General features: G+C 44.7%; 1 protein-coding gene across 3 annotated transcripts in view; it reads right to left on the reverse strand.

The window, feature by feature from the left end:
• Window positions 1-23,936, reverse strand: part of LOC137429876 (choline-phosphate cytidylyltransferase A) — a 45,362-nt gene that overhangs the window by 16,022 nt on the left and 5,404 nt on the right. For 2 of the 3 annotated variants that reach the window (XM_068120220.2, XM_078778620.1), the window contains exons 2-5: window positions 4,371-4,467; window positions 4,140-4,256; window positions 3,870-4,021; window positions 3,698-3,776 (exon numbers count right to left, since the gene is read on the reverse strand). In XM_068120220.2, coding sequence (XP_067976321.2) covers window positions 3,698-3,776; window positions 3,870-4,021; window positions 4,140-4,256; window positions 4,371-4,467 — 445 coding nt within the window. Of the gene's footprint in view, window positions 1-3,697; window positions 3,777-3,869; window positions 4,022-4,139; window positions 4,257-4,370; window positions 4,468-6,276; window positions 7,078-23,936 lie in introns of those variants that run through there. The other variant, XM_068120229.2, reaches the window with a different exon arrangement.

The raw sequence follows: 23,936 nt of genomic DNA on the forward strand, positions 1-23,936 counted from the left end.
AAAAAAAATCTGTGGCATGGCAAGAATGCATAAACCTCTGACAAATAGCCTAACAGCAAAAAAACAAAATGTAGCACAGACTGCATACTTCAGTGAATCCTCTGTTTATAGCAACTATACTGACACATGTACACCTTGAGTCACCAAATCGGCATTTTTCATTTAAAGGAAAAAAGTTTATACAGCTTTCAAAATCCTGATAAAATCATATGTAAAGATTATTCCAAATTTCTCTTTCCCATTTTTTATGCAAATAAAAAATAACTAAGACATACAAACATGCACTTTGCCCCACCTTGTAGCCCAACGCAAAGTTTTTCTTAACATGTCAATAGACTTCCTCATCTGCACCATTAAGTGACACTCAGAACGTCCGATATTCAATTTCAGTCCAAGTACGCCACAACATGTCCACAGTCACACATTTTGCAGATGTTTTTGCAAGTCACAACAATTTCCAGGGTTGCTATACACACTGGAGAGACACCTGAAAGAAAACAGTGCAAATAAGAATCCTTTGAGTTGGGCTACAACATGGTGCAAACTGCATGCAGTGCCTTCAGAAAGTATTCGCACCCCTCGAATTTTTCACATTTTATTGTGTTACAGCCTGAAATTTAAGATAATGTATTAAAATGAGATTTTTTTTGTCGATGATCTACACATAGTACCCCATAATGTCAAAGTGGAATATTTTTTTTTCGATTTTTTTTTACAAAATAATTAAAAATGAAAGGCTGAAATGTCTTGAGTCAATAAGTATTCAACCCCTTTGCTATGATGTTCTAAATTGAGATCAAGTGCATCCAATTTCCTTTGATCATCCTTGAGATGTCTCAACAACTTGATTGGAGTCCATCTGGTCAATTCAATTGATTGGACATGATTTAGAAAGAAACACACCTTTTTATATAAGGTCCCACAGTTGACAGTGCATGTCAGAGCAGAAACTCTACCATGAAGTCCAAGAAACTGGCCGTAAAACTCTGAGATACAATTGTGAGGAAGCATAGATCTGAGGAGGGGGATAAAACAATTTCTAGTGTTGAAATTTCCCGAAAGCACAGTGAGCTCCAGCATTAGGAAATGGAAAGAATATGGAACTATCCAGACTCTTCCTAGAGTTGGCCGTCAGACCAAACTGAGCAACTGGGCAAGAAGAACCTTGATCAGGGAGATGACAAAGAATCCAATGACCACTGACAGAAATACAGAGTTCCTTGGCTGAGATGGAAGAACCTGCCAGATGGACAACAGTCTCTATAGCACTTCACAAATCTCGGATTCATGGGAGTGGCCAGACGGAAGGCACTCTGGAGAAATAGGCATATGACAGCACGCCTGGAGTTTGCAAAAAGGCACGTGAAAGACTCAGAGTATGCATCAAAAAATTATGTGTTCTGATGAGACGAAAAAATGAACTCTTTGGCCTGAATGCAAAGCGCTACATCTGGCAGAAAAACAAGCACAGCTCATCATCCATCTAACACCATCCCAACCGTGAAGCATGGTGGTGGCAGAAACATCATGCTATGGGGATGCTTCTCAGTGGCAGGGACTGGGAAACTTGTAAGGATAGAGGGAACAATGAATGGAGCCAAATACAGGCAAATCCTTGAGGAGAACCTGCTTGAGAGTGCATAAGACCTTAAGAATGTGGCAAAGATTTACATTCCAACAGGACAATGACCCCAAGCATACAGCCAAAGCAACACTGGAATGGCTTCAGAACAATAACATAAAAGTCCTTGAGTGGTCCAGCCAAAGCCCAGACTTGAATCACATCGATAATATCTGTGGAAAGACTTGACGATTGTTCACCGATGCTCCCCATCCAGCTTAACAGAACTTGACCAAATCTGCAAGGAATAATGAGAGAAACTCCCCAAATCCAGATGTGCAAAGCTGATACAGACATACCTAAGAAGAAGGCACGTGAAACCTGTAATCGTTGCAAAGGTGCTTTTACGAAGTATTGACTCAGGGGGTGGAATACTTAGGTAAATTAGATATTACTGCATTTCATCTTTAGTTATATTGGAAAAATTCAAAAAAAAAGAAATTCCACTGACATTATGGGGCATTGTGTGGATCAGTGACAAAAAAAAAATCGCAATGTAATCAATATTAAAATCGGGCTGTAACACAACAAAATGTGAAAAAGCCAAGGGGTGTGAATACTTTCTGAAAGTTGTATATTATTTCCCCCACATTTTTTGAAAGAAAAAAAATCCGGGGGATATTGTAATCGGCTCCGTCTGTCTGTCTGACTCTCTGTCCATCATGCTATCTCCTCCTAAATGGTTGGGCAGAAATTTACCAAACTTGGAAGTTATGATCACCACATGGCACCCCGGGGGTGGGGTCCAAAAGTCAAAGATCGAAAAATGCAATTACGGGCACATTTTTATATCCCCACTCAACAGAACAAGGATTTTGAATTGAAATTTTGTATATGCAATCAACATTGAGGGATGCATGAAATATGTAACAATATTTGGGGGATTTAACCACCGGTCACAGGGGATTTGACCACCGGTCATGCCCCTTAGGGCCACAGGGGCCAAAACGGGGAAAACATTTTAAACTCAAAATTTGATATTGGGTCATTCCTGGTAAAACTTCGCTTTAGGTGGGCAGCATGAGGATTTGCGATGGCGAGCCATCGACTTCGCTCTAGTTTATTTATTCTTTTACATTCAAAATAGAAAAGATAACTTAGGAACACCCTGTACTTTTTAGTTCCATAAAATTACTTTTCTTTTTCCACACTATTATTTCTCTCAGCTCAAAACATAAATATATCAGAGGTTTTTAGCTGTGACGAGCAGCTCTATGAGAGGACCGCGTTGTTGTTGGGGTACCTTTTTGAATAGCGCATGCGCATACACTCGGACGTGCGTTGGTATGAGGCAAGAACATCGCGGACTAAAATCGCGATTTGTTTGAAGAAACCAGAATAAATTTAAGTGAAAGACAAAAAGACGCCAGTGCATGTGTATAATTTAATGACTGGCCGAATTTGGTAACGCATATTGCAACGGATATCCTCATGATTCTACACATCGCAGCTGGTGACCACACTGTGGTCATTTTTCTCTTGTTAATAAATGTACACCGTGAATAACGTATTCTTTACTCTCTACTCATAAAGGATAATCCACCTTGCTCCACCCTAAATCCTCACTGTTATTATAAGTCATAACCACAACTTGATATTTGAGATCTAACTTTATATTTGCACAACAAGCTTTGATGCAGATAAAACCCTCGTTGCATTCAACAATCTTTATGCATTGGCAGAACTAATGGCAAATATAATCGTTCTCAACCTAATGTTGAGAGAGGAATGCGTGCCAGTGATGGGCTAGCAGAAGATGTAAAAATAAGACCTCAACCATAAAATGTAACTTCACCTTCACCACGTCACTCCACCTCTATCAACATTAGTTTGAGAAAATTAATTGTCAATATTTTTTTTCGCCAAAACAGACAGACTCAAGTCTTCATAAAGATTAGTTTTGCACCACGTGTAGAACTCATGATCCTGCATTTGCTGACTCGCCAGCACAAGCATCCAGTTGGCTTGTATCTAGATCATTAGATCACCCAGACCTACACACATTTGCTGCCTTGTGTAGGAGCCAGAAACGATGAGCTTGGAATTGTACTTTTTGTGGGCTACTGTGTGGCTTACCTGCTGCTTTGATGTCTTTGTAGATGTCATCTGTACCAGCTCCTGAGTAAGGAAGATCATCATGTGCCACAAAGTCAATCTGCAAAGCATCAGATTCCACCACAATGAGCAAAGGACAGCATGGGTTTAAACCTCAAAGCAATCAAAGAAATGGATAAAGTTTAATGCTCACCTGATGCTTCTCAAGAAATTCTGGGGTGATGGTCCAGGGTGCATTCCGCAACACCTCATCCACATAGCGACAGTGTCTCACTGCCTCGTACCTCTCATCCTCTGTCATCACTGTCCATCCTTTGCACTTGTGAGTTAATCCGTCACTGCTCACTTCAAAAAGGACGCAACTCAATCGCAAGATCAAATGTATCAGGGCCACCTTGCAGGTTCAAAAGCCAAGGTTTTCAAATGACAACAAAATATAGCAACTGAGGTGCAAGACACTCACCCCCAACAATCAGATAAGTGTTTGGGAAAAGGCTCTTCGCTTGCATCAGCGCCCTGGCGTGTCCAAAGTGAAAAAGGTCAAAAATGCCATCGGCATACACACGCACTGGGCGATGAACTGCAATGAATAATAGCAAAATCGATTGCTTGGCACAACGATCGGTCAATTGTTCAGGATATCAAACCCACAAGGTTGCCATCTTCTAAACACCACAAGATGATGTTTGCTTACGGGATGTGCCAAGTCTAGCTTGTGCCAATGTGATGCGCTTGTATCCTTCGATTTTCATCCCTTCGGTTGGTGTAAACGAAGCTGCCTCAGCCAGTCCCTGCAAGCATGTACAATCAGTGAAATATGTTTAGAAAGACAATCACATTCTCCTCCTGTGGTATAAATAAGAAATGTTGAACTATTTTCTCTTCATTGTGCTGGACTGGGCTAAGCAAGGTATTTTGAAAAAACAAAATTCTGCAAATAACTAGTTTTGGAAATGATTTTGCTCCATCACAAATCACAACTGATGGATATACACTACATAACCAAAAGTATGTGGACACCCCTTCTAATTGGTGGATTCGACTATTTCAGCCACTCCCATTGCTGACAGGTATATAAAATCAAGCACACAGCCATGCAATGTCCATAGACAAACATTGGCAGAAGAATGGGCCATACTGAAGAGCTCAGTGACTTTCAACGTGGCACCTCGGATGCCACCTTTCCAACAAGTCAGTTCATCAAATATCTGCCCTGCTAGAGCTGCCCCGGTCAACCAAGTGCTGTTATTGTGAAATGGAAACGTCTAGGAGAAACAACAGCTCAGCCGCAAAGTGGTCGGCCACAGAAGCTCACAGAACGGGATCGCCGAGTGCTGAAGAGCGTAAAAATCGTCTGTCTTTGGTTGCAACACTCACTACCGAGTTCCAAACTGCCTCTGGAAGTAACGTCAACACAACAACTGTTCGTCGGGAGCTTCATGAAATGGATTTCCATGGCTGATTAGCCGCACACAAGCCTAACATAACCATGCGCAATGCCAAGCGTTGGCTGGAGTGGTGTAAAGCTCGCCGCCATTGAACTCTGGAGCAGTGGAAACGCGTTCTCTGGAGTGATGAATGACGCCTCACCATCTGGCAGTCCGACGGACGAATCTAGGTTTGGTGGATGCTAGGAGAACGCTACCTGCCCAAATGCATGGTGCAAACTGTGGTGGAGGAAGAATAATGGTATGGGGCTGTTTTTCATGGTTCGAGCTGGGCCCCTTAGTTCCAGTGAAGGGAAATCAACGCCAAAGCATACAATGACATTCTAGACGATTGTGTGCTTCCAACTTTATGGCAACAGTTTGGGGAAGGCCCTTTCCTGTTTCAGCATGACAATGCCCCCGTGCACAAAGCAAGGTCCGTACAGAAATGGTTTGTTGAGATCGGTGTGGAAGAACTTGACTGGTCTGCACAGAGCCCTGACTTCAACCCCATCGAACACATTTGGGATGAATTGGAATGCCGACTGTGTCAGGCCTAATCACCCAACATCAGTGCCCGACCTCACTAATGCTCTTGTGGCTGAATGAAAGCAAATCCCCACAGCAATGTTCCAACATCTAGTGGAAAGCCTTCCCAGAAGAGTGGAGGCTGTTATAGCAGCAAAGGGGTGGGGGGGGGGGGACCAACTCCATATTAATGTCCATGATTTCAGAATGAGATGTGTGATGTTTGGGTGTCCACACACTTTTGGTCATGTGTGTGTGTGTGTGTGTGTGTGTGTGTGTGTGTGTGTGTGTGTGTGTGCGTGTGTGTGTGTGTGTGTGTGCGCGCGCGTGCATATACAGTCACGTGAAAAAGTAAATACACCCCATGTAAAGTTTTGACTTTTTCCAACATATTTCAACTGTTACGTGCTCCTCCCCAAACCCCGGTCATGGTGTACCTCCGAGCCCCGAGAGGAGTCACGGCAGAAAGACGTGTTATTCTGTATGCCAAGGATCAATGGTGAAACCACACCAATTGTTACCAACAAACAAGTATTGTATTCAGGTCACACAAGAATAACGGTACAGTAACAATATTAATCAAAAGTACAATCAATATATATCATTCCTATGATGGTACCATCAGTTTCGTAATATATAACTCACTGTGCTCCAAGTGAGCGAAAAGAACATCCCCAATGTCTCTTTCCCGGCTTCGAGCCAAAGTTGCTTCCGGCTTCAAGCCAAAGTCGATCCACTCCAGTGATCGTCCGTACGATGTCGTATCGAGACCAGAATCCCGTTGGGTTGGCAGTTACACTGCCAAAGATGGGCGAAGGTGGCCTCGAGAAGCGACGGGGAAATCACACCTTCAGGTATGGACGTTTGACGGCTCTAAATCGGCAAACCGCAGATTTCCCACTCAAAAGCCACGTTACACACACACACACCAAATTAACGTCTGGGTGCGGTGAAAATGGTTGAAGCGAAGTGAAAAACCTTGAGCGATGCGCAAAGCGCACGAGTCAAAATGGCAGACGGCCCGTTCTCGTGGCGTAACGGCACTCTGATGATTCTCTCCGGAATCAACCGCAAAACCTGTCACGCAGGTTTATCTGTCACAGCGATGACAACTCTGTCGCAGGAATCCCCTTCCCGGGAAACCCAAAGTTCACTCGTGACCCTCGTTCGCCAATCGTTCGCTCCAGACCTCGAAACAGCTCGGCTTCTTGTCCGACTCACTCGCTCCGCCTTCTCCTCCTCCTCCTCTTCCTCGTCATCGTCGTCCGGTTCCGGTTTCATTTAAAACATTAACTTTTTTACCTTTTGAAAATAGTAATCTATATTTCCCTTAAATGACAACAATAATAGTACATGGAATCAAAAATGTTTACAGTGGATGAAAACCACAACAACGGAAGTGACGAATACAACGGAAGTGACGAATCTGTAACACAACATACAGCTATTTGATCTTCATTTCAACAATATTGAAAGACAAAGAACCACCCTTAGAGGCCATTTTTCCCCGCAGAGCAGGGTTTGGTCTTTTTCGGGCACCTTGCTCCCCTTTTTGAAGCAATGTTTTAAGGCCAGACGCCCTTCCTGCCGCCAACCCTGTTAGTTGCCTATTGCGCCACACAGGGAACTACCAGTGAACTGGTACTCAATTTGCCGACCGCGGAAGGATAACAGGCTGAGTCAACCCCCCTGGTGTTAATTCAGCGATCGACCGGGATTCGAACCCAGGATCCAAGGATCCCATGCCGGCACCCTAACCGCTAAGCCAACACCAGGCTAAATGTTTGCATTATGATTGGTGTAAATTATCACAACACAACAACTCATGTACAGTCATTATCCTCATTTAAAGCAAGCCTGTGCCTCTGTAACGTGTGTGTGGGTCGAAATATATATATATATATATATAGATATATATATATATATATATATATATATATATATATATATATATATATATATATATATATATATCCACCTTGGTCAGGTGTGTTTTAGTTGGTGGATATATATATACACAGATATACACAGTCACGTGAAAAAGTAAGTACGTCCCATGTAAAGTTTTGACTTTTTCAACATATTTCAACATACAGCTCTTTGATCTTCATTTCAACAATATTGAAAGATAAATTTGATATAATATATCAAATATCATGAAACATTTACATTTTGTAGTCCATTGTATAATTTAAATAAACATAAATGCAAATTTCACATGTGGAAAAAGTAAGTACACCCTTGGTTCTAATAGGTGGGTGGTATTGCCCCCTTTGGCAGAAACAACCTCAAGTAGGCGTTTCTTATAACTGTCTACCAGTCTCTGACATCGACTGGGAGAATTTTTTGCCCACTCCTCCATGCAGAATTATTTCAGCTGTACCATGTTTGAGGGGTTTCTTGCATGCACAGCTCGTTTCAAATCACCCCACAACATCTCGATGGGATTTAGATCCGGGCTTTGACTTGGCCATTACAGAACCCTCCATTTCTTTCTTTTCAGCCATTCCTTGGTGGATTTACTGGTATGTTTAGGGTCATTGTCATATTGCAAGGTCCACCTTCGGTTGAGCTTCAACTTTCCGACAGATGGCCTCACATTATCCTCAAGCACCCTCTGGTACAATTAAGAATTCACAGAGGCCCTGATGCAGCAAAGCTGCCCCAAACCATATTTCCACCACCATGCTTTACAGTTGGTATCAGGTTCTTGTGGTCAAATGCTGTCTTTGGTTTTCGCCAAACATGTCTTCTGGTACAGTGGCCAAATAGCTCTACCTTTGACTCATCTGTCCAGAGCACATAGTTCCAGAAGTGCTGGTTTTTGCCTAGGTGTTCATTGGCAAACTTTAGTCTTGCCCTGATGTTCTTTCTGGACAGCAAAGGTTTCCTCCTGGCACACCTCCCATGTAGATCAAATTTGTGCAGCCTCTTTCTAATGCTGGACTCGTGCACTTTGACATCAACAGTGGCAAGAGCTACCTGTAGGTCCCGTGATGACATTCTGTGGTTCTTAAAGACTTCTTTCAGCATCTTGCGGTCTGCTCTCGGGCTGAACTTGCTGGGGCGGCCTGGCCTGAACAAGTTGGCAGTTGTTTGGAATCTTCTCCACTTGTAGATGATCTTCCGGACAGTCGAATCATTGATTTCAAATTGTTTGGAGATCTTTTTAAATCCCTTCCCAGACTCGTAGGCATCTATAACCTTCTTTCTGAAGGCCTCAGAGAGCTCTTTTGATCTGGGCATGGTGACGCCGCACACTTTTTTTTTTTTTTTTTTTTTTTTTTGTATACAAGGTCGAGGCTCGTGAAAGAGCGAACATTAATCACACAGAAAGACAAACCGACACATAAAACATATAACATAGGGAGCGGTAGACAAGATGGGGAGAGAGGGGGAAGGACACAAACACAACATTTGAGAGCAGTGACCGAGAGACATGGAGACATCGAGAGATCTGAGAGAGGGCGAGGGCTTGGGGGGGGGGGGGGGGCGTGGGAAGGGGGCGGTGGGAGAGGTATAAAACATATGGACACTGCCAGGACTTCCAGGAAAGAAGTTTGAATTTCAAACAAGGTGGATCTGGGGTGAATTAGCGGGGGTAGAAAAGATCAAGGTTTTGGATGGGGGAAGATAAGAGATGGTGGTGAACAGCTGTTTTAAAGACCTGGAGGGAGGAGTGGGACTGAAGGGAGTGAGGGAGTTTGTTCCAGAGGCGGGAGAAAAGAGGAATGAAAGAGTGAAGGTGAGCAGAGAGCCGAGATTTCGGCAGTTTAACCATCAGAGGGTTGCTGGCAGATCTTGTGCGACCTGTAGGAATATTTGGGGGACAGAGCACAGAGAGAGCTGGGGGTGCAAGGCCGGAGAGGAGTCGGTAGAAGACAGAAAGACCACCTACCTGCCTGCGGTGAGTGAGTGAAAGGCCCTCAGAGATAGCTTCATCGCGGGAGATTCCAATAATTCTGAAAGCTTTGGTTTCAACAGCGTGAAGCCGAGCTAGGTGTGAGGCAGGAGCACCGGCCCATAGGGGAGAACAGTATTCCATTGAGCTGCGGATGAAAGCCTTGTATGTGGTGAGGAGCTCAGGTGTGCCGAGGAAGGACTTCGCACGACGGAGGATGCCCAGTCGGCGACTGGCTTTGGAGGCCAGCTTGGAAATGTGGTTTTCCCAAGAAAGATCATGGCAGATAGTGAGACCCAAAATCTTGAGCGACAGAACTTCTTGGAGAGGATTGTTGAGAAAGTAGATGGGAGGGTTGTCCAGTCGATCTTTTCGGAGAGACATAGTAAGAGTGTGAGATTTGTCAGGATTGAAAGACATGTTCCACTTGTTTGACCAGTCTGTGATTTTGTCCAGGTCTTCAGAGAGTGAGGAGGCAGCAGACTGCCGATCTGAGGGAAGAGGAATGGAGCGGCAGAGAGTGGAGTCATCAGCAAAGAGATAGAGAGGATTTTCGAGAGAGTCAGAGAGATCATTGATGAAGACCAGAAAAAGCACGGGGCCCAGAACACTGCCTTGGGGAACTCCAGCCTGAACAGGAAGAGGAGATGAGAGAAACCCATTCAGGGCCACACGTTGACGACGACTAGAGAGGAAGTCCGCCAGCCATGCGTGGAGATTTCCATGGATACCAAAGGAGGAGAGTTTGGTGAGCAGAGCGGGGTGCCAGACCGTGTCGAAGGCACGTGATATGTCGAGGGAGACAGCTCTAATTTCCTGTTTGGCATTGAGGACCTCCATCCATTGTTGAGACAGCAGAAGCAGCATGTCCAGAGTAGAGTGACCTGGTCTGAAACCAAATTGATGATCAGAGATCAAGCCATTGGAGAAGAGGAAAGATTTCATATCCGAAGCAATGATGGATTCCATGACTTTGCTGATAATTGGGAGAAGGCTGATTGGTCTGTAGTTGCTAGGATCTGTTTTTGCACCTTTTTTGTGCAAAGCGGTGATGTTGGCTGATTTCCAAGCAGATGGCAGTTGACCTTGAGCAAAAGAGAGGGTGAAGAGAACAGAGAGAGGGTGAGACAGAGCAGCAGAGCAGGATTTTAGGACCCGTGGGCTGATGCCGTCGGGTCCAGTTGCAGAATCAGAGTCGAGGGTTGACAGAAACTTTTCCACCTTGTCAGGAGGAAAGGACACGGAGTCCAGGAGCAGCAGGGTACGACTGGGTATGGTGGGTACAGAGAGGGATGGGTTTGGGACACAAGATTTAGAGGCAAACACAGAGTTGAGGCATTCAGCTTTTTCACGTGCGGAGTCAGCTGTGTAGCCGTTTGAGGTAAGGGAGGGGATGGAGGGGGAACAAACACCAGAAACGGATTTGACCAGACGCCACCAGGATTTGGAAGAGGGAGACAGATAAGAGAGTTCGGTCTTGAGAACGGAGAGATATTGTTTCCTGGCTCTCCTGAGGGTGGACACACACTTGTTTCGGGCTTTGTGAAAGGAAATGAGATTTCCTTCCGTTGGATTTGCTTTCCAGGAGACGAAGGCAAGTTGTTTCTGGGCAACAGCCTCACCACAAGATTCCGTGTACCATGGACGGGAGGAAGGGTATGACAACTGAAGACGAGATGGGATAAATCTGTGCATGAGAGAGAGCAATTTACTTTGGAAGAATTCCCAGGATGAGTTGATGTCAGAGGTGGTAGAGATGGGAGACCAGTCCAGATGATTGATGGCTGCTTGAAGACCGTGCCAGTTGGCCTGAGTGAAATGCCAGACTCGTCGACGCTGAGCAGGCTCCCTGAGGATGGTCAGAGAGATGTCCACTTTAACAAGGACATGATCAGATGATCCGATCGGAGCAGAAGAAGAGCAGCAGACATTTTCAGGGAAGTTAGTCATAACCAAGTCCAGAAGAGAAGATGTTCCGTTGACTGAGATCCGGGTCGGGAAATTGACAGATTGTGTCAGTCCCAGTGAGTCGCAGAAGTCCTTTGCTGAGGAGCCATGGCTGGTGAGAGAGGTACCCACACCCAGCCAACTGGCATGATGACAGTTGAAATCACCACATATGAGGAAGAGAGAGTTGGGATGAGTAGATAGAAGTTGGTCCATATCATCAGACAGCGAGATGTAGATTGAGTCATCACTGTTTGGTGGACGGTACAACACACATATGAACAAGAGGTGGGAGCGAAGGGGAAGCCGTAGCCAGAGGTATTCCTGGGGGTGAGGTGGAGAGAGTGCAGTGCAGGGCGAGTGAGGAAGAGAGTTTTTGATAAAGATAGCAACCCCGCCTCCAGGACGAGGCTCAGGTCTATCATACCGGAGGAGGGAGTAGCCCGGGAGAGATACTATGGAATCAGAGACATCATAAAGGAGGAAAGTTTCTGTTAAGCAGATCACGTCTGGTTTGACAGAAGCAACCTGTATGGAGAGATCAGTTAAGTTTGAACGAAGGCCCCGGATGTTTGAGGTCCATACCGTTAATGAAGAGGAAGGGGGAGCATCAGATACAGAACAGGGGGGAGGAGGGGTAGGGTAAGATGTGGAAGAGGTGGAAGAGGTAGGGAGAGCTGTTGAAGGTGTGTCAGAGATTTCAGAATAGCTCGGAGAAAGGGAAGGATGGGGCGGACAAAAGGTTTGATGGTGATTGGGTGAGCCACAATGAGGTGTTATTTGAGGAGGGGGAAGAGCGAGGCAGAAGGTTGGGGGAGATGGAGGTGAGAGTTTGAAGGGGGAAGAAGCGGGGAGGACGCTTTGAGGAGGGGCAGTGAGAGGGGGGAAATTGAGAAGCAATGAGGGTGGGGAGATTTGAAGGGGAGGGGTGAGGGGGGAGTTTGGGAGGGAAGGGGCAAGGGGAGGGATTTGAAAGGGATGGGATATGGGGGAGATTTGGAGGGGAGGGGTGAGGCAGGAGTCTAGGAGGGGAGGGGCGAGGGGGCGTCTTGGCGGGGAGGGGTGAGGGGGTAGTTTAGGAGGGAGGGGGCAAGGGGGGAGATTTGAAAGGGATGGGTGATGGGGAAGATTTGGAGGGGAGGGGTGATGGGGAAGATTTGGAGGGGAGGGGTTATGGGGAAGATTTGGAGGGGAGGGGTGAGATTGGATTTTTGAAAGTGTACGATTTATGGGAAACGAACATTTATTGCAAAATGAGTTTCTTGTGACCTTCGAGTTAAAAATACGTTTAAGGACGCTGGATGGAGGATGGAGTGCAGGAGAGTTTAGGGAATGTAGAAAAAAGGCACTATAGGAGATGGATATTTTTTTTGGGATGAATTGATTTGGTGAGCAAGTCGAAAGCAGCCTTTTAAAGAAGAAGAAGAAAAAGGTGTTATAAAATATGACGGAATACATAACTTGAGGGGAAAGTGTAAACATTGAAGGTTAATGAGTGAAAACTATCTGGGGAAATGGGGGAGAAACACGTGGTCGAAGAACGAACGAACGAATAAGAATGAATAAACGAATGAGAACAGAGAAGGAAATGTTTTTTTTTTTTTTTTTTTGTTTTTTTTTTAGTTGAGATTTACACAAGGAAGTAGGCTCTGGGTGAAAAGCCTGGGAATACAGAGAACGAAAGTTATTGGATCACAAAAGACGGACCGCTGAGAGAAAAACAAAGCCTCAAGGTTGTACAGTGCACACTGTACAAGGCCTCAAGACACGACACGGCAAACAGACGATCAATTTATGAAAGATAAACACCGAGAAACAACCAAAGTTGCACACAATAACTTCACACACCGAAAGATAAATACAGTTTCGACAAAATACAATTGTGAACAGACTTAACTTCGAAAAACGTGGAGACCGTGTGGAGCTTCGAAAATCCCTGCCGCCGTCTCCAAGATCTCGCGAGATCCAACAATCCAACTTCAACAACAAAGAGCAAACCAAACTAAATGTCTGAGGTTTAAATAAGACAGGTTCCTCCAAGATCCTCTCTAACGATGTTCTAATCATTTGCACCTGAACTGGTGCACCTGATTCTAATTTTAGGTATTTGAAGTAGTGATAAATGTAGGGGTGTACTTACTTTTTCCACATGCGACATTTGCATTTATGTTTATTTAAATTATACAATGGACTACAAAATGTAAATGTTTCATGATATTTGTTATGTTATATCACCTTTATCTATCAATATTGTTGAAATGAAGATCAAATAGCTGTACGTTGAAATATGTTTAAAAAGTCAAAATTTTACATGGGGTGTACTTAATTTTTCACGTGACTGTATATTATATATATTCTTAACAGTCCAAGGCTCATAGAGAAGCTGTGACACAAATCACGCACGCATGCAGACAGATACATGAGATGACACTGGACTCGACTTTCACACATACACAGCCACTGAGATTGGGGGAAGTGAAATCACTTCCCAGAGCACTCTGGGTACTTGCGAGATCATCTTTACAAAATTGATTTTCTCTCCACACTCAACAGGGCAGTCAAGGAGGAATTTTCCTTCCCCATTTCCACCAACATTTTGTTTTGTTTTCCGTGCTCTTTCCTTTAAATGCTGAGCATCAAGCAAGGAAGCAGTTCGTACCATTTTTAAAGGTTTTGGTATGACGCGGCCGGGGTTCAAACCGCCGATGTCCCAGACTCAGAGCGGATGATGGAACCATTATGCCACCGAGCCTGCCTAGTTTTATGCCATTTCAGTGCTCACTCACAATGGCACAACATGACCACATGTAAATCTGGTTGTCATTTCCATTAGCTGGCCTATTATTGCATTATTTATTTGCTCGGTCTTTAATTTGTACAAAGGCTTCCTAAATATTGTCACGGGAACGAAATAGGGAGTAATGGAAGTAATATAGCCTAGTTATTCCATTAGTACATGTTTAGTGAAAGAGTATGGTATCAGTGCAAGAATGTATTCGGGACCGATGATGATGATTAAACCCCTTCATTTGTGTCTAAACCCTACTCTCCTCCCCTCCCCTTCCTGACCTCTTAAATCATTACTTTCATGAAGAAGGCCACACCACACATTGACCTTTGGACTGTCGCGTATGTGTTCAATGACCACCTGGGGGTTTTCAGAGCTCCAGATCCTCACATTGCACCAGTTGACCTTCCCTGACACATGAACGCAAGCTTTGTCTGTGAACATGACCTTTTTCAGGTAATCTTCATCATCCTCCATGTGACTGAGCATTTCCAAGGCAAACGCCTTGCATTTGGGTCCATCATTTGTTTTGAGTTCCTGCAGAATCTGTACATTATAGGAATATCTGTACATTATAGAAAGCTTCAGTATTTTATGAAAAATCATGTGTATAGTGGTGGTTGGTAGTCCCAGTTCTCTGGATGCTTGTCGCATTTATGATTTATTGTGTTTTACAATGCTTGTCGGATTTATTTTCTGGGACTTTGTTGAAATGATCCACGCACTCGTTCAACGTCTGCTACATGTGTGCTTGGTCGACCGGTACTTTTTTGTTTCTGACAACTTCCAGTCTTCTTAAACCTCATGTACCACTCTCTCATACTAGTCCGCATGGTGGATTCCTTCCATATCGTGTACGGAAATTACGATGAAGTGTGTGTCAGATCCTGTCTCAATGAACCATTCGACTGACACAGCTCTTTCTCCTGTGGAGTCACCATTTTCATTTACATTAAACCACCAGACCTGAAAATAAAGAAACCTTTGAGTGTCTGTATCATATAAAACTAAGGTATCGTTGTATCATTAGTGGTACTGAATATTTCAGTACCATTAGTGGTACTGAATATATATTAACAAAAGTTGTCCAGTTCTTTTTGGAACATCCTGTATAACACTATATCTCAAAAAGTTATGGACGGATTTGGATGAAAGTTGGTGGACAGGTTGTGTGTGTGATGAGGACAAATCAATTTGTTATGGTGACAATCCTGATGTGGGATTTTTTTTTTAAAGTGATTCTTCACCATTAAGAGATGGCCATTCTAGTTAACCCTGTTTTCACCATCAATGTGTGCTGGTGTGTGATTCGTTAATTTGGCATTAATATTCTCAGCCATTTGGAATATTTTTTTTTATTTTTTTTTAATTTATTCTCAGCCATTTGGAAATGGAAATCTTTTGGAAGTTTTGGAAATCTCTGTCTCTCATCTCTCAGCTTTATTTCCGAGTGTTCGCATATATGTATAGGAAAGTGGACATAGGAGTGGACAGCAAAGAACAGAATTGGATTTTGGCAATGGTTCAAAATTCCACAAGCAGACATAAATATGTGTGTGTGCATGTATATATATATATATTGTTGTGGATATGAGGATTGTGGTTTATTTATTGCTTTACTCTGGACCCTCCTGCCTCCAGTCTGTGTATAAAGGTCAAAGGTCGTTCCGTAGTTATTTCATAAACATCCACCAGCCAATCATAGATTTCCTCCTTGTTGACAGTTATTTCCTTATTCTGTGTAGTAGGCTAAGGATTTGTTTTCCATTAATTGACACTCCATTGCACCGAATTCAAATAGATAGATCCCCTTTCATTTTCAATTAATAAAGCCGCAATTGCCAACTGTTTTCACCGCGACTCCATGAGCCACGAGGTAGGCTCGGAGAAGAAGGGGGAGGAGCTGCCGAATCCTGGGCGTGCCCGCCCATCGTCATCAAGGGTGGAGCCAGAGGGCCCGTGCCGACCAATCAGGGCCGAGGCGAGCTCACCGATGGGCGTGTTCTAGCGGCCGGCGGCTTGATCACCCGCGGGCGTTATAAGAAGCGTGGGGGAAGCCTTTGACACAAGTGCGCAGGAGTGATGAACAGGAGTCCTGAGAAAGCACACGACGTCCCCACGGCAGCAGTTTGAACCACCGGAGCTTGAACCACAGGAGTTTGAACCACAGCAGCTTGAACCACCGGAGCTTGAACCACAGCAGCTTGAACCACAGCAGCTTTGAACCATCGCAGCTTTGACCGCCGCAGCTTGAGCGTTGACGGCAGGTTGCTGTTGAGGAAGGGTGACGGCTGCTCCCTCCCGGCCCGGCCGTCCTCTGGTCCGAGCTGAACCTTCCTCCCGGTCCAGCCAATCGTTCCTGCCTCCATTCCCCATTCGTGTGAGTCCATTTTGTTTTTTCTGTCCTGGGTTAATTAAGACTGTAATAGATAAGCTAGCGTTTCACTGTGTCCTTCTGGTCCGTCCCTCTTTCTGCTTTATTTTATTATCTTTCCTTCTTCCTTGGTTTCTTTCAATCCTGTAAATAGTAATAAATAATAATCGTATTTCAAACTTTTTTGTCTCCTTCCTCTTCTTCACATCCGCGTCGCCTTTGTCTTTTCCCCATTGAATATCTGTGGCACGATTTGGCCCACGTTTAAGGAATCGGGTCTTAGTCATTGTAAAAACGGTTCGGGCCGCGGCGCCATCCGCTCGGCAAATTAACATCTTATCCGCGGTCCGTAACAATATATATATATATATATATATATATATATATACTGAAACGCAAAAGAAACTTACCACCTTTGAAACCTTTAAATATCAACAATAATACTGCGTGTAGTAAATGTGTGAACTTATTTGTGGACAACAGTGTCCTCACTGTCAGACAAAACGGTCACGGATGGTCACTTGAACCTTCAATGGTCACTTCATAGCACAGCTGTTGAACAGCCGTTTTGACTGTCAGTGATTAGCCAAGGGGTACGGGATGATTTTAATGAGCTGCACGTGATGTCTTGATATTGGCTTTAAAAAGGCCAGTGCAAAATGGGCATTTTGACCGAAAAATTTGACCATTTTGACCAACTTCAAAAAGACCGAAAACGCAAAAGAAACGTACCACCTTTGAAACCTTTAAATATAAACAATAACACTGCGTGTAGTAAATGTGTGAACTTATTTGTGGACAATAGTGTCCTCACTGTCAGACAAAACGGTCACGGATGGTCACTTGAACCTTCAATGGTCACTTCATAGCACAGCTGTTGAACAGCCGTTTTGACTGTCAGTGATTAGCCAAGGGGTACGGGATGATTTTAATTAGCTGCATGTGATGTCTTGATATTGGCTTTAAAAAGGCCAGTGCAAAATGGGCATTTCAATCAACATGCCACGATTGTCAAGGATCAACGGCAGCGTGCCCTGGGCATGCTGCAAAGCGGACTGAGCTACCGTGAGGTGGCACGTCGCCTTGGCTGTTCACACCAGACGATATCGGCCCTGGTGGACAGAGACACCCTCCACAACTCTGCAGATCACAGACCTCGATCAGGGAGGCCAAGAGTCACCACTGCAAGGCAGGACAGGCAGATGGTCCGAAGTCACCTGCGGGATCGATTCCGTCCAGCATCCCGCACTGCGGCAGAAACTCCGGGGTGTGCAAACCCACGGATCTCCAATGATACTGCACGAAGACGACTGCATGACTATGGCCTGACTGCCAGAAGACCATACAGAGGCCCCGTGATGACGGCTGCCCATCGCCGCAACCGACAGAGATGGTGCTAGCAGCATCAGCGGTGGACCTTGGCGCAGTGGAACGAGGTCGCTTTCAGCGATGAGTCAAGGTTCTGTGTGGACAGTCCTGATGGGCGTGAGCGTGTCTGGAGAAGAACTGGCGAGCGATATGCCGATTGTTGCGTGCGTCAAGCCAACAGGTGGGGTGGCCCAAGTGTGATGGTGTGGGCCGCCATATCAGGCCAGTACAGGACGCCACTGGTGGTTGTGGATGGGAATCTTAACGCCCAGCGGTATGTGGATAACATCCTGCGACCTCATCTGCTGCCATTCCTGCTAGACCACCCAGAACTGAGAACCTTTCAGCATGACAACGCTCGTCCCCATGCTGCTCGCTTTACCACTGCATTTCTCCAAGGCGAGAACATCAACACCATGCAGTGGCCTGCGCTCTCCCCTGACCTGAATCCCATAGAGCACCTGTGGGATGAGCTTGGGAGACGCGTAGTTGGCAGGGCCAGGACACGGGCAGAGCTGCTTCAGACATTGAGGACTGAGTGGGACAGAATCCAGCAGCAATCCATCCAAAGACTGGTAGGCAGTATACGCCGATGATGCACTGCCTGTATCCAAAACAATGGTGGCCACACATGCTTTTGAAAGGGGACTGACATTGCACCCTGTGCTGTTCTGTACTGTAGAACAAACTGATGAGATGGTGTATCTTGGTCAAAAACTTGACATGTCATCAATAAAATGCCAATGTTTCAATTAGCAATTGTTGGTTTGTTTTATTGTGAACTGTTACAATTTTATTACATTTCAAACAAGTGGTAAGTTTCTTTTGTGTTTTCGGTCTTTTTGAAGTTGGTCAAAATGGTCAAAATTTTTGGTCAAAATGCCCATTTTGCACTGGCTTTTTTAAAGCCAATATCAAGACATCACGTGCAGCTCATTAAAATCATCCGGTACCCCTTGGCTAATCATTGACAGTCAAAACGGCTGTTCAACAGCTGTGCTATGAAGTGACCATTGAAGGTTCAAGTGACCATCCCTGACCGTTTTGGCTGACAGTGAGGACACTATTGTCCGCAAATAAGTTCACACATTTACTACACGCAGTGTTATTGTTGATATTTAAAGGTTTCAAAGGTGGTAAGTTTCTTTTGCGTTTTCGGTCTTTTTGAAGTTGGTCAAAATGGTCAAATTTTTCGGTCAAAATGCCCATTTTGCACTGGCCTTTTTAAAGCCAATATCAAGACATCACGTGCAGCTCATTAAAATCATCCCGTACCCCTTGGCTAATCACTGACAGTCAAAACGGCTGTTCAACAGCTGTGCTATGAAATGACCATTGAAGGTTCAAGTGACCATCCGTGACCGTTTTGTCTGACAGTGAGGACACTATTGTCCGCAAATAAGTTCACACATTTACTACACGCAGTGTTATTGTTGATATTTAAAGGTTTCAAAGGTGGTAAGTTTCTTTTGCGTTTCAGTATATATATATATATAGCCTGATGTGTATATCAAGTAAAGACAAACTGTGTCCCATTACAGCGATTGCATGTGACCAATAAGCATCATCTGCGACACTAATTATGCATCGTTTATTGCCTTACTACAGAAGGTCACAGTTTTGTGGTTGGGTATAAAGATCATAATCTGTTCTCCAACCTACAGACACACCATAACATTTAAAAAAATGAACAAAATACCGAAAGCCACAAAACGCCAAGTTTCTATTTCTTAACCCTACATGCAACCTCTAGTGTGCTGATCTTGCAGTGTGAATCAAGCCTTATGGGCAATGGTTCAAAATGCCACAAGCAGAGAAAATAGCATAGTTTATTATTAGAGCTAATCAGCACAGAACAATGCTTAAAATATTCTGTTTGGGTTGACTTCCATCTGGAGTTTATGAATAGAAAGACTCCTATGCATACATACCTGTGCATATGCCTTCCCACACCCTCCCACCCCTCTCCACTACACCAATCCATAATACTGTTACGTTTGTGGGGGGTAGCAATGAAATACCCTAGTCCAGATAGATTGTATAGAGTAGTGTGCTCCGTATGCCGTGTAGTAACCTTCCTGTAACCACGTAGGGCCAGATGTCACGAAAGTGTATATTTGTCTCCATGCGAGGGGTGGAGCTATGCTAATTAGTTTGGGTATACGGGTAGACTCCCTGTGTGTAGTTGCCTCTGTGGTTTCCCCTTTGTTCCTTATGACACTTACAACACCAGCCATGTGATCAGCGCTTACATTAAAAATAAAGCGATCGCCGACCGGATCCGGACATTCTACCACTATAACGCCACCCAGCTGAGTCACCTCAAGGGGCAGCAAGAAAGGCCGTGAGACCCCGCCCCGAGAGGAATGATTGGTCAGGATAGCCATAGAGTGATGCGATGGCGCAGCACGATTGGACCGCGGGTGACGTCAGAGAGAACATTCGAGCGCCAGGGACAAAAAGTCCCACCATTTTCGCTCTCTCTTGCGCTGGGTTTGATTGTGGGCGGATGCACTTCTCACACTTCTCACACACCTCTCTCACACCTCTCTCACACCTCTCTCACACCTCTCTCACACCTCTCTCTCTCTCTCTCTCTCTCTCTCTCTCTCTGTCATAGGAAGACGCATTTTATTCTCTCTCTCCTGGTCCGGGCTTTGTTGCGAGCAGACATATTTACCACTGACTGTTGATGACTGCTGGTGGAAGCGGACGCATCCTTTCCTCTCCTTGGTGCTGGCTTTGTGACGGCTGTGCTTGGTGCCGTGTGCGCCTGAAAAGAACGTCGGGGCTCGGTGCAGCCGAGCAGGAAGGATGAGGGAGGAGCTCGGGCCTGTTCGCTTCGCGTTGGTGGCTGGCGGTGAACGCGACTTCGCGCCAATGCGTGTTTTCCTGTGCAGGGACGCGGGATCGTTGATGACCCCGGACGCTCAAGGACGCCAGAGCTGAGTACCAGCTAACATTACACACACATTATTATTTTCATTTATTTCTCCCTGTGTGTGTAATTGTGTCTGAGTAAAGGATCCTCAATATAGGAATTTTAGTTTACTGTGCATTCATTTGTGTTGTCTGCAATATTTAAATTTAACCATTATTTGTTGCATTTTAATTGTTGTATTGTGGCTTTGCCAGTTTTGTACGTCTATTTGTTGTGGGGATCGGATAACCCCCATGCAGTGTCCAGCCGTACAGGTAAGCTCTCGCTGCCCTCCAATACTACACAAGCTGGTTAAACACTTGGAATACGTCTTTCAATCCTGACAAATATCACACTCACTCTCTCTTTCTCTCACTGAAAGGACCGTCTGGCAAAGCCCTCCATCTACTTTTTAAACAATCCTCTTGAAGAAGTTCAGTCAATCAAACTCCTGGATCTCACCATCATCCATTATCTTTCTTGGGCAAACCACATTTCTAAGTTAACCTGCAAAGCCAGTCGCCAACTGGGTTTCCTCCTTCATACAAAGTCCTTATTTTGCACACCTGAACTCCTATCGACCTGCAATATCTTCGTCCACAGCTTAGTTGAGTATTTCTCTCTTTCTTTCTTTCTTTCTTTTTCTCTCTTTCTTTTTCTCTTTCTCTCTCTCTCTCTCTGAGGCCCTTGCCTCGCACTTTGCTCAGCTTGACGCTGTGTAAACCAAGACCTTCAGGATCATTGGAATCTCCCATGATGAAGCACTGTCTATGGGCCTATCACTTTCCCATCGCAGAGAGATTGGTGGTCTATCTTCTACCACCTCATTTCTGGTATAGTGCGAGTTGTTAGTATAGTGCGGTATAGTGCGACTGCTCTTTCCATGCTTTGCACCCCCAACCCACCCCCTGTCCTCCCCTCCCCACCAGGTTTCTGCAGGTCCACCATCAGCCTCCGTCTGGTGAAACTCACAAAATCCAGAATCACTGCTCACCTCCACTCATTTGTTCCTCTTTTTCCCCACCTGTGGAATCAACTTCCACATTCTCTTCAATCTCGGTCTTCCCTCCAACTCTTCACGACGGCTGTTCACCACCATCTCAAATCATCTCCCATCCATGATCTTTTCTAGCCCCGTTAATCCTCCACCTCTCTTGATCGAATCGGTTTGTTCTCGTTACCTAACCAACTCATCCACCAAGTTTTGTTTGAACCCGTCCCCAACTTTTGGAGATATCTTGCTCTATATATCGTTTTTTGCCCCATCTCTCAATGGTGAAGAATCACTTTCAAAAAAAATAATCGGATCCGGATCCAGATCTACACCTAAATCGAATCAATTCATGCTTGTCACACAGCCATCCTGCCCACCAAGTTTCATCCGATTCCGTAAATAACTTGAGATATCGCAATGAGATAAAGGGGAGCTGAATGAAGTAGTTAGTACTTCCAGGAAGAGTAATTGAAGTAAAGATGATTGACCATTTAAAAATAATTACACAAACAAAAATAATTAGGAACAGATACAGAAATATGTTTGGCCCTGCAGGAGAGGATGGTGGGATGGAGAGTGTGCTTGTTCAGGATTTGTAGTTTTGTACTACGTGGTGTGCGTATCGATATATACAGCACATCATTTATGAGTGCCATAAAAATGCATCTTGCATTGCATAATCGGCAGTACCATTGTGGAGCAGAAAAATGGCATTTCTGATGTGGAGACAACGTACTCTAGATGGACAAAATTGCCCGTTTATAGATCATTGCTCGTAATATATGCTTGTATCTATTAACAGAGTCCATGTAGCCAATGTACCAGACCATACATTATATTCTTAGAAAATATTCACACCCACATATAAAAGGTTAGAAGAGTCAGTCAAATGATTAGGCAGCAGAAGAAAAGTCTTTTACAAAACCCCATAATAAACAGTATCACCATACAAAAGGCAAACAGTCAAAATTTGCAACCTCATATAAAGGTATCACTGTATGACCGAATACGCACATGCCATGACCTTTGACCCTATGATGCTGTCCTTGCCACGCATTCACGAGGGCAGGAACACAAACCTGCTGCCAATGTGCTTTACAAGGTGTGCCTTTCACAACCCGAGTGTAAAGGTGCAAAGCTTAAAACAAAACTAAAATTCTCAATGAACATCTATTAGAATAGGAGGAAAAAAAAATGAAAAGATTCCTTCACATAAACATAGCACATGGTCATCCATTTATTCAGTACGTACTCATTAGAGGGTGTGGGGGCTGGAGGAGTACTGAATTGTGGAGTTATTAAAAATGAGAAAAGGAAGAGAAGGATGACAGGAGAAAGGAAGGTAGGGGAGTGTTCGGAGAGAAGGAAAATGTGAGAAAGGGAAGGAAGGCTGGCAGGAGAGCCTCAAGAGTAGTCCGTGGGCCGTGTTACGTGCTCCTCCCCAAACCCCGATCACGGTGTACCTCCGAGCCTCGAGAGGAGTCACAGCAGAAAGATGTGTTATTCTGTGTGTCAAAGATCAATGGTGAAACCACACCAATTGTTACCAACAAACAAGTATTGTATTAAGGTCACACAAGAATAACAGTACAATAACAATATTAATCAATTGTACAGCCAATATATCATTCCTATGATGGTACCATCAGTTTCATACAATATAACTCACTGTGCTCCAAGTGAGCGAAAAGAACATTCCCAATGTCTCTGTCCCAGCTTCAAACCAAAGTCGATCCACGCTCCAGTGATCGTCAGAACGATGCTGTATCGAGACCAGAATCCCGTTCGGTTGACAGTCACACTGCCAAAGATAGGCAAAGGTATCCTCAAGAGGCGACTGGGAAATCACACCTTCGGGTATGGACGTTCAACGGCTCACAAACGGCGAACCGCAAATTAACCTTCGGGTATGGACGTTCAACGGCTCCCCACACGGCAAACCGCAAATTCCCACTCAAAATCCACGTCACACATGCAAACCAGGCTAACGGCTGGATGCGTTGAAATGGTTGG

This window comes from Myxine glutinosa, chromosome 1 (genome assembly GCF_964187855.1).
Source record: "Myxine glutinosa chromosome 1, kmMyxGlut1.1, whole genome shotgun sequence".
Classification (NCBI taxonomy): domain Eukaryota; kingdom Metazoa; phylum Chordata; class Myxini; order Myxiniformes; family Myxinidae; genus Myxine; species Myxine glutinosa.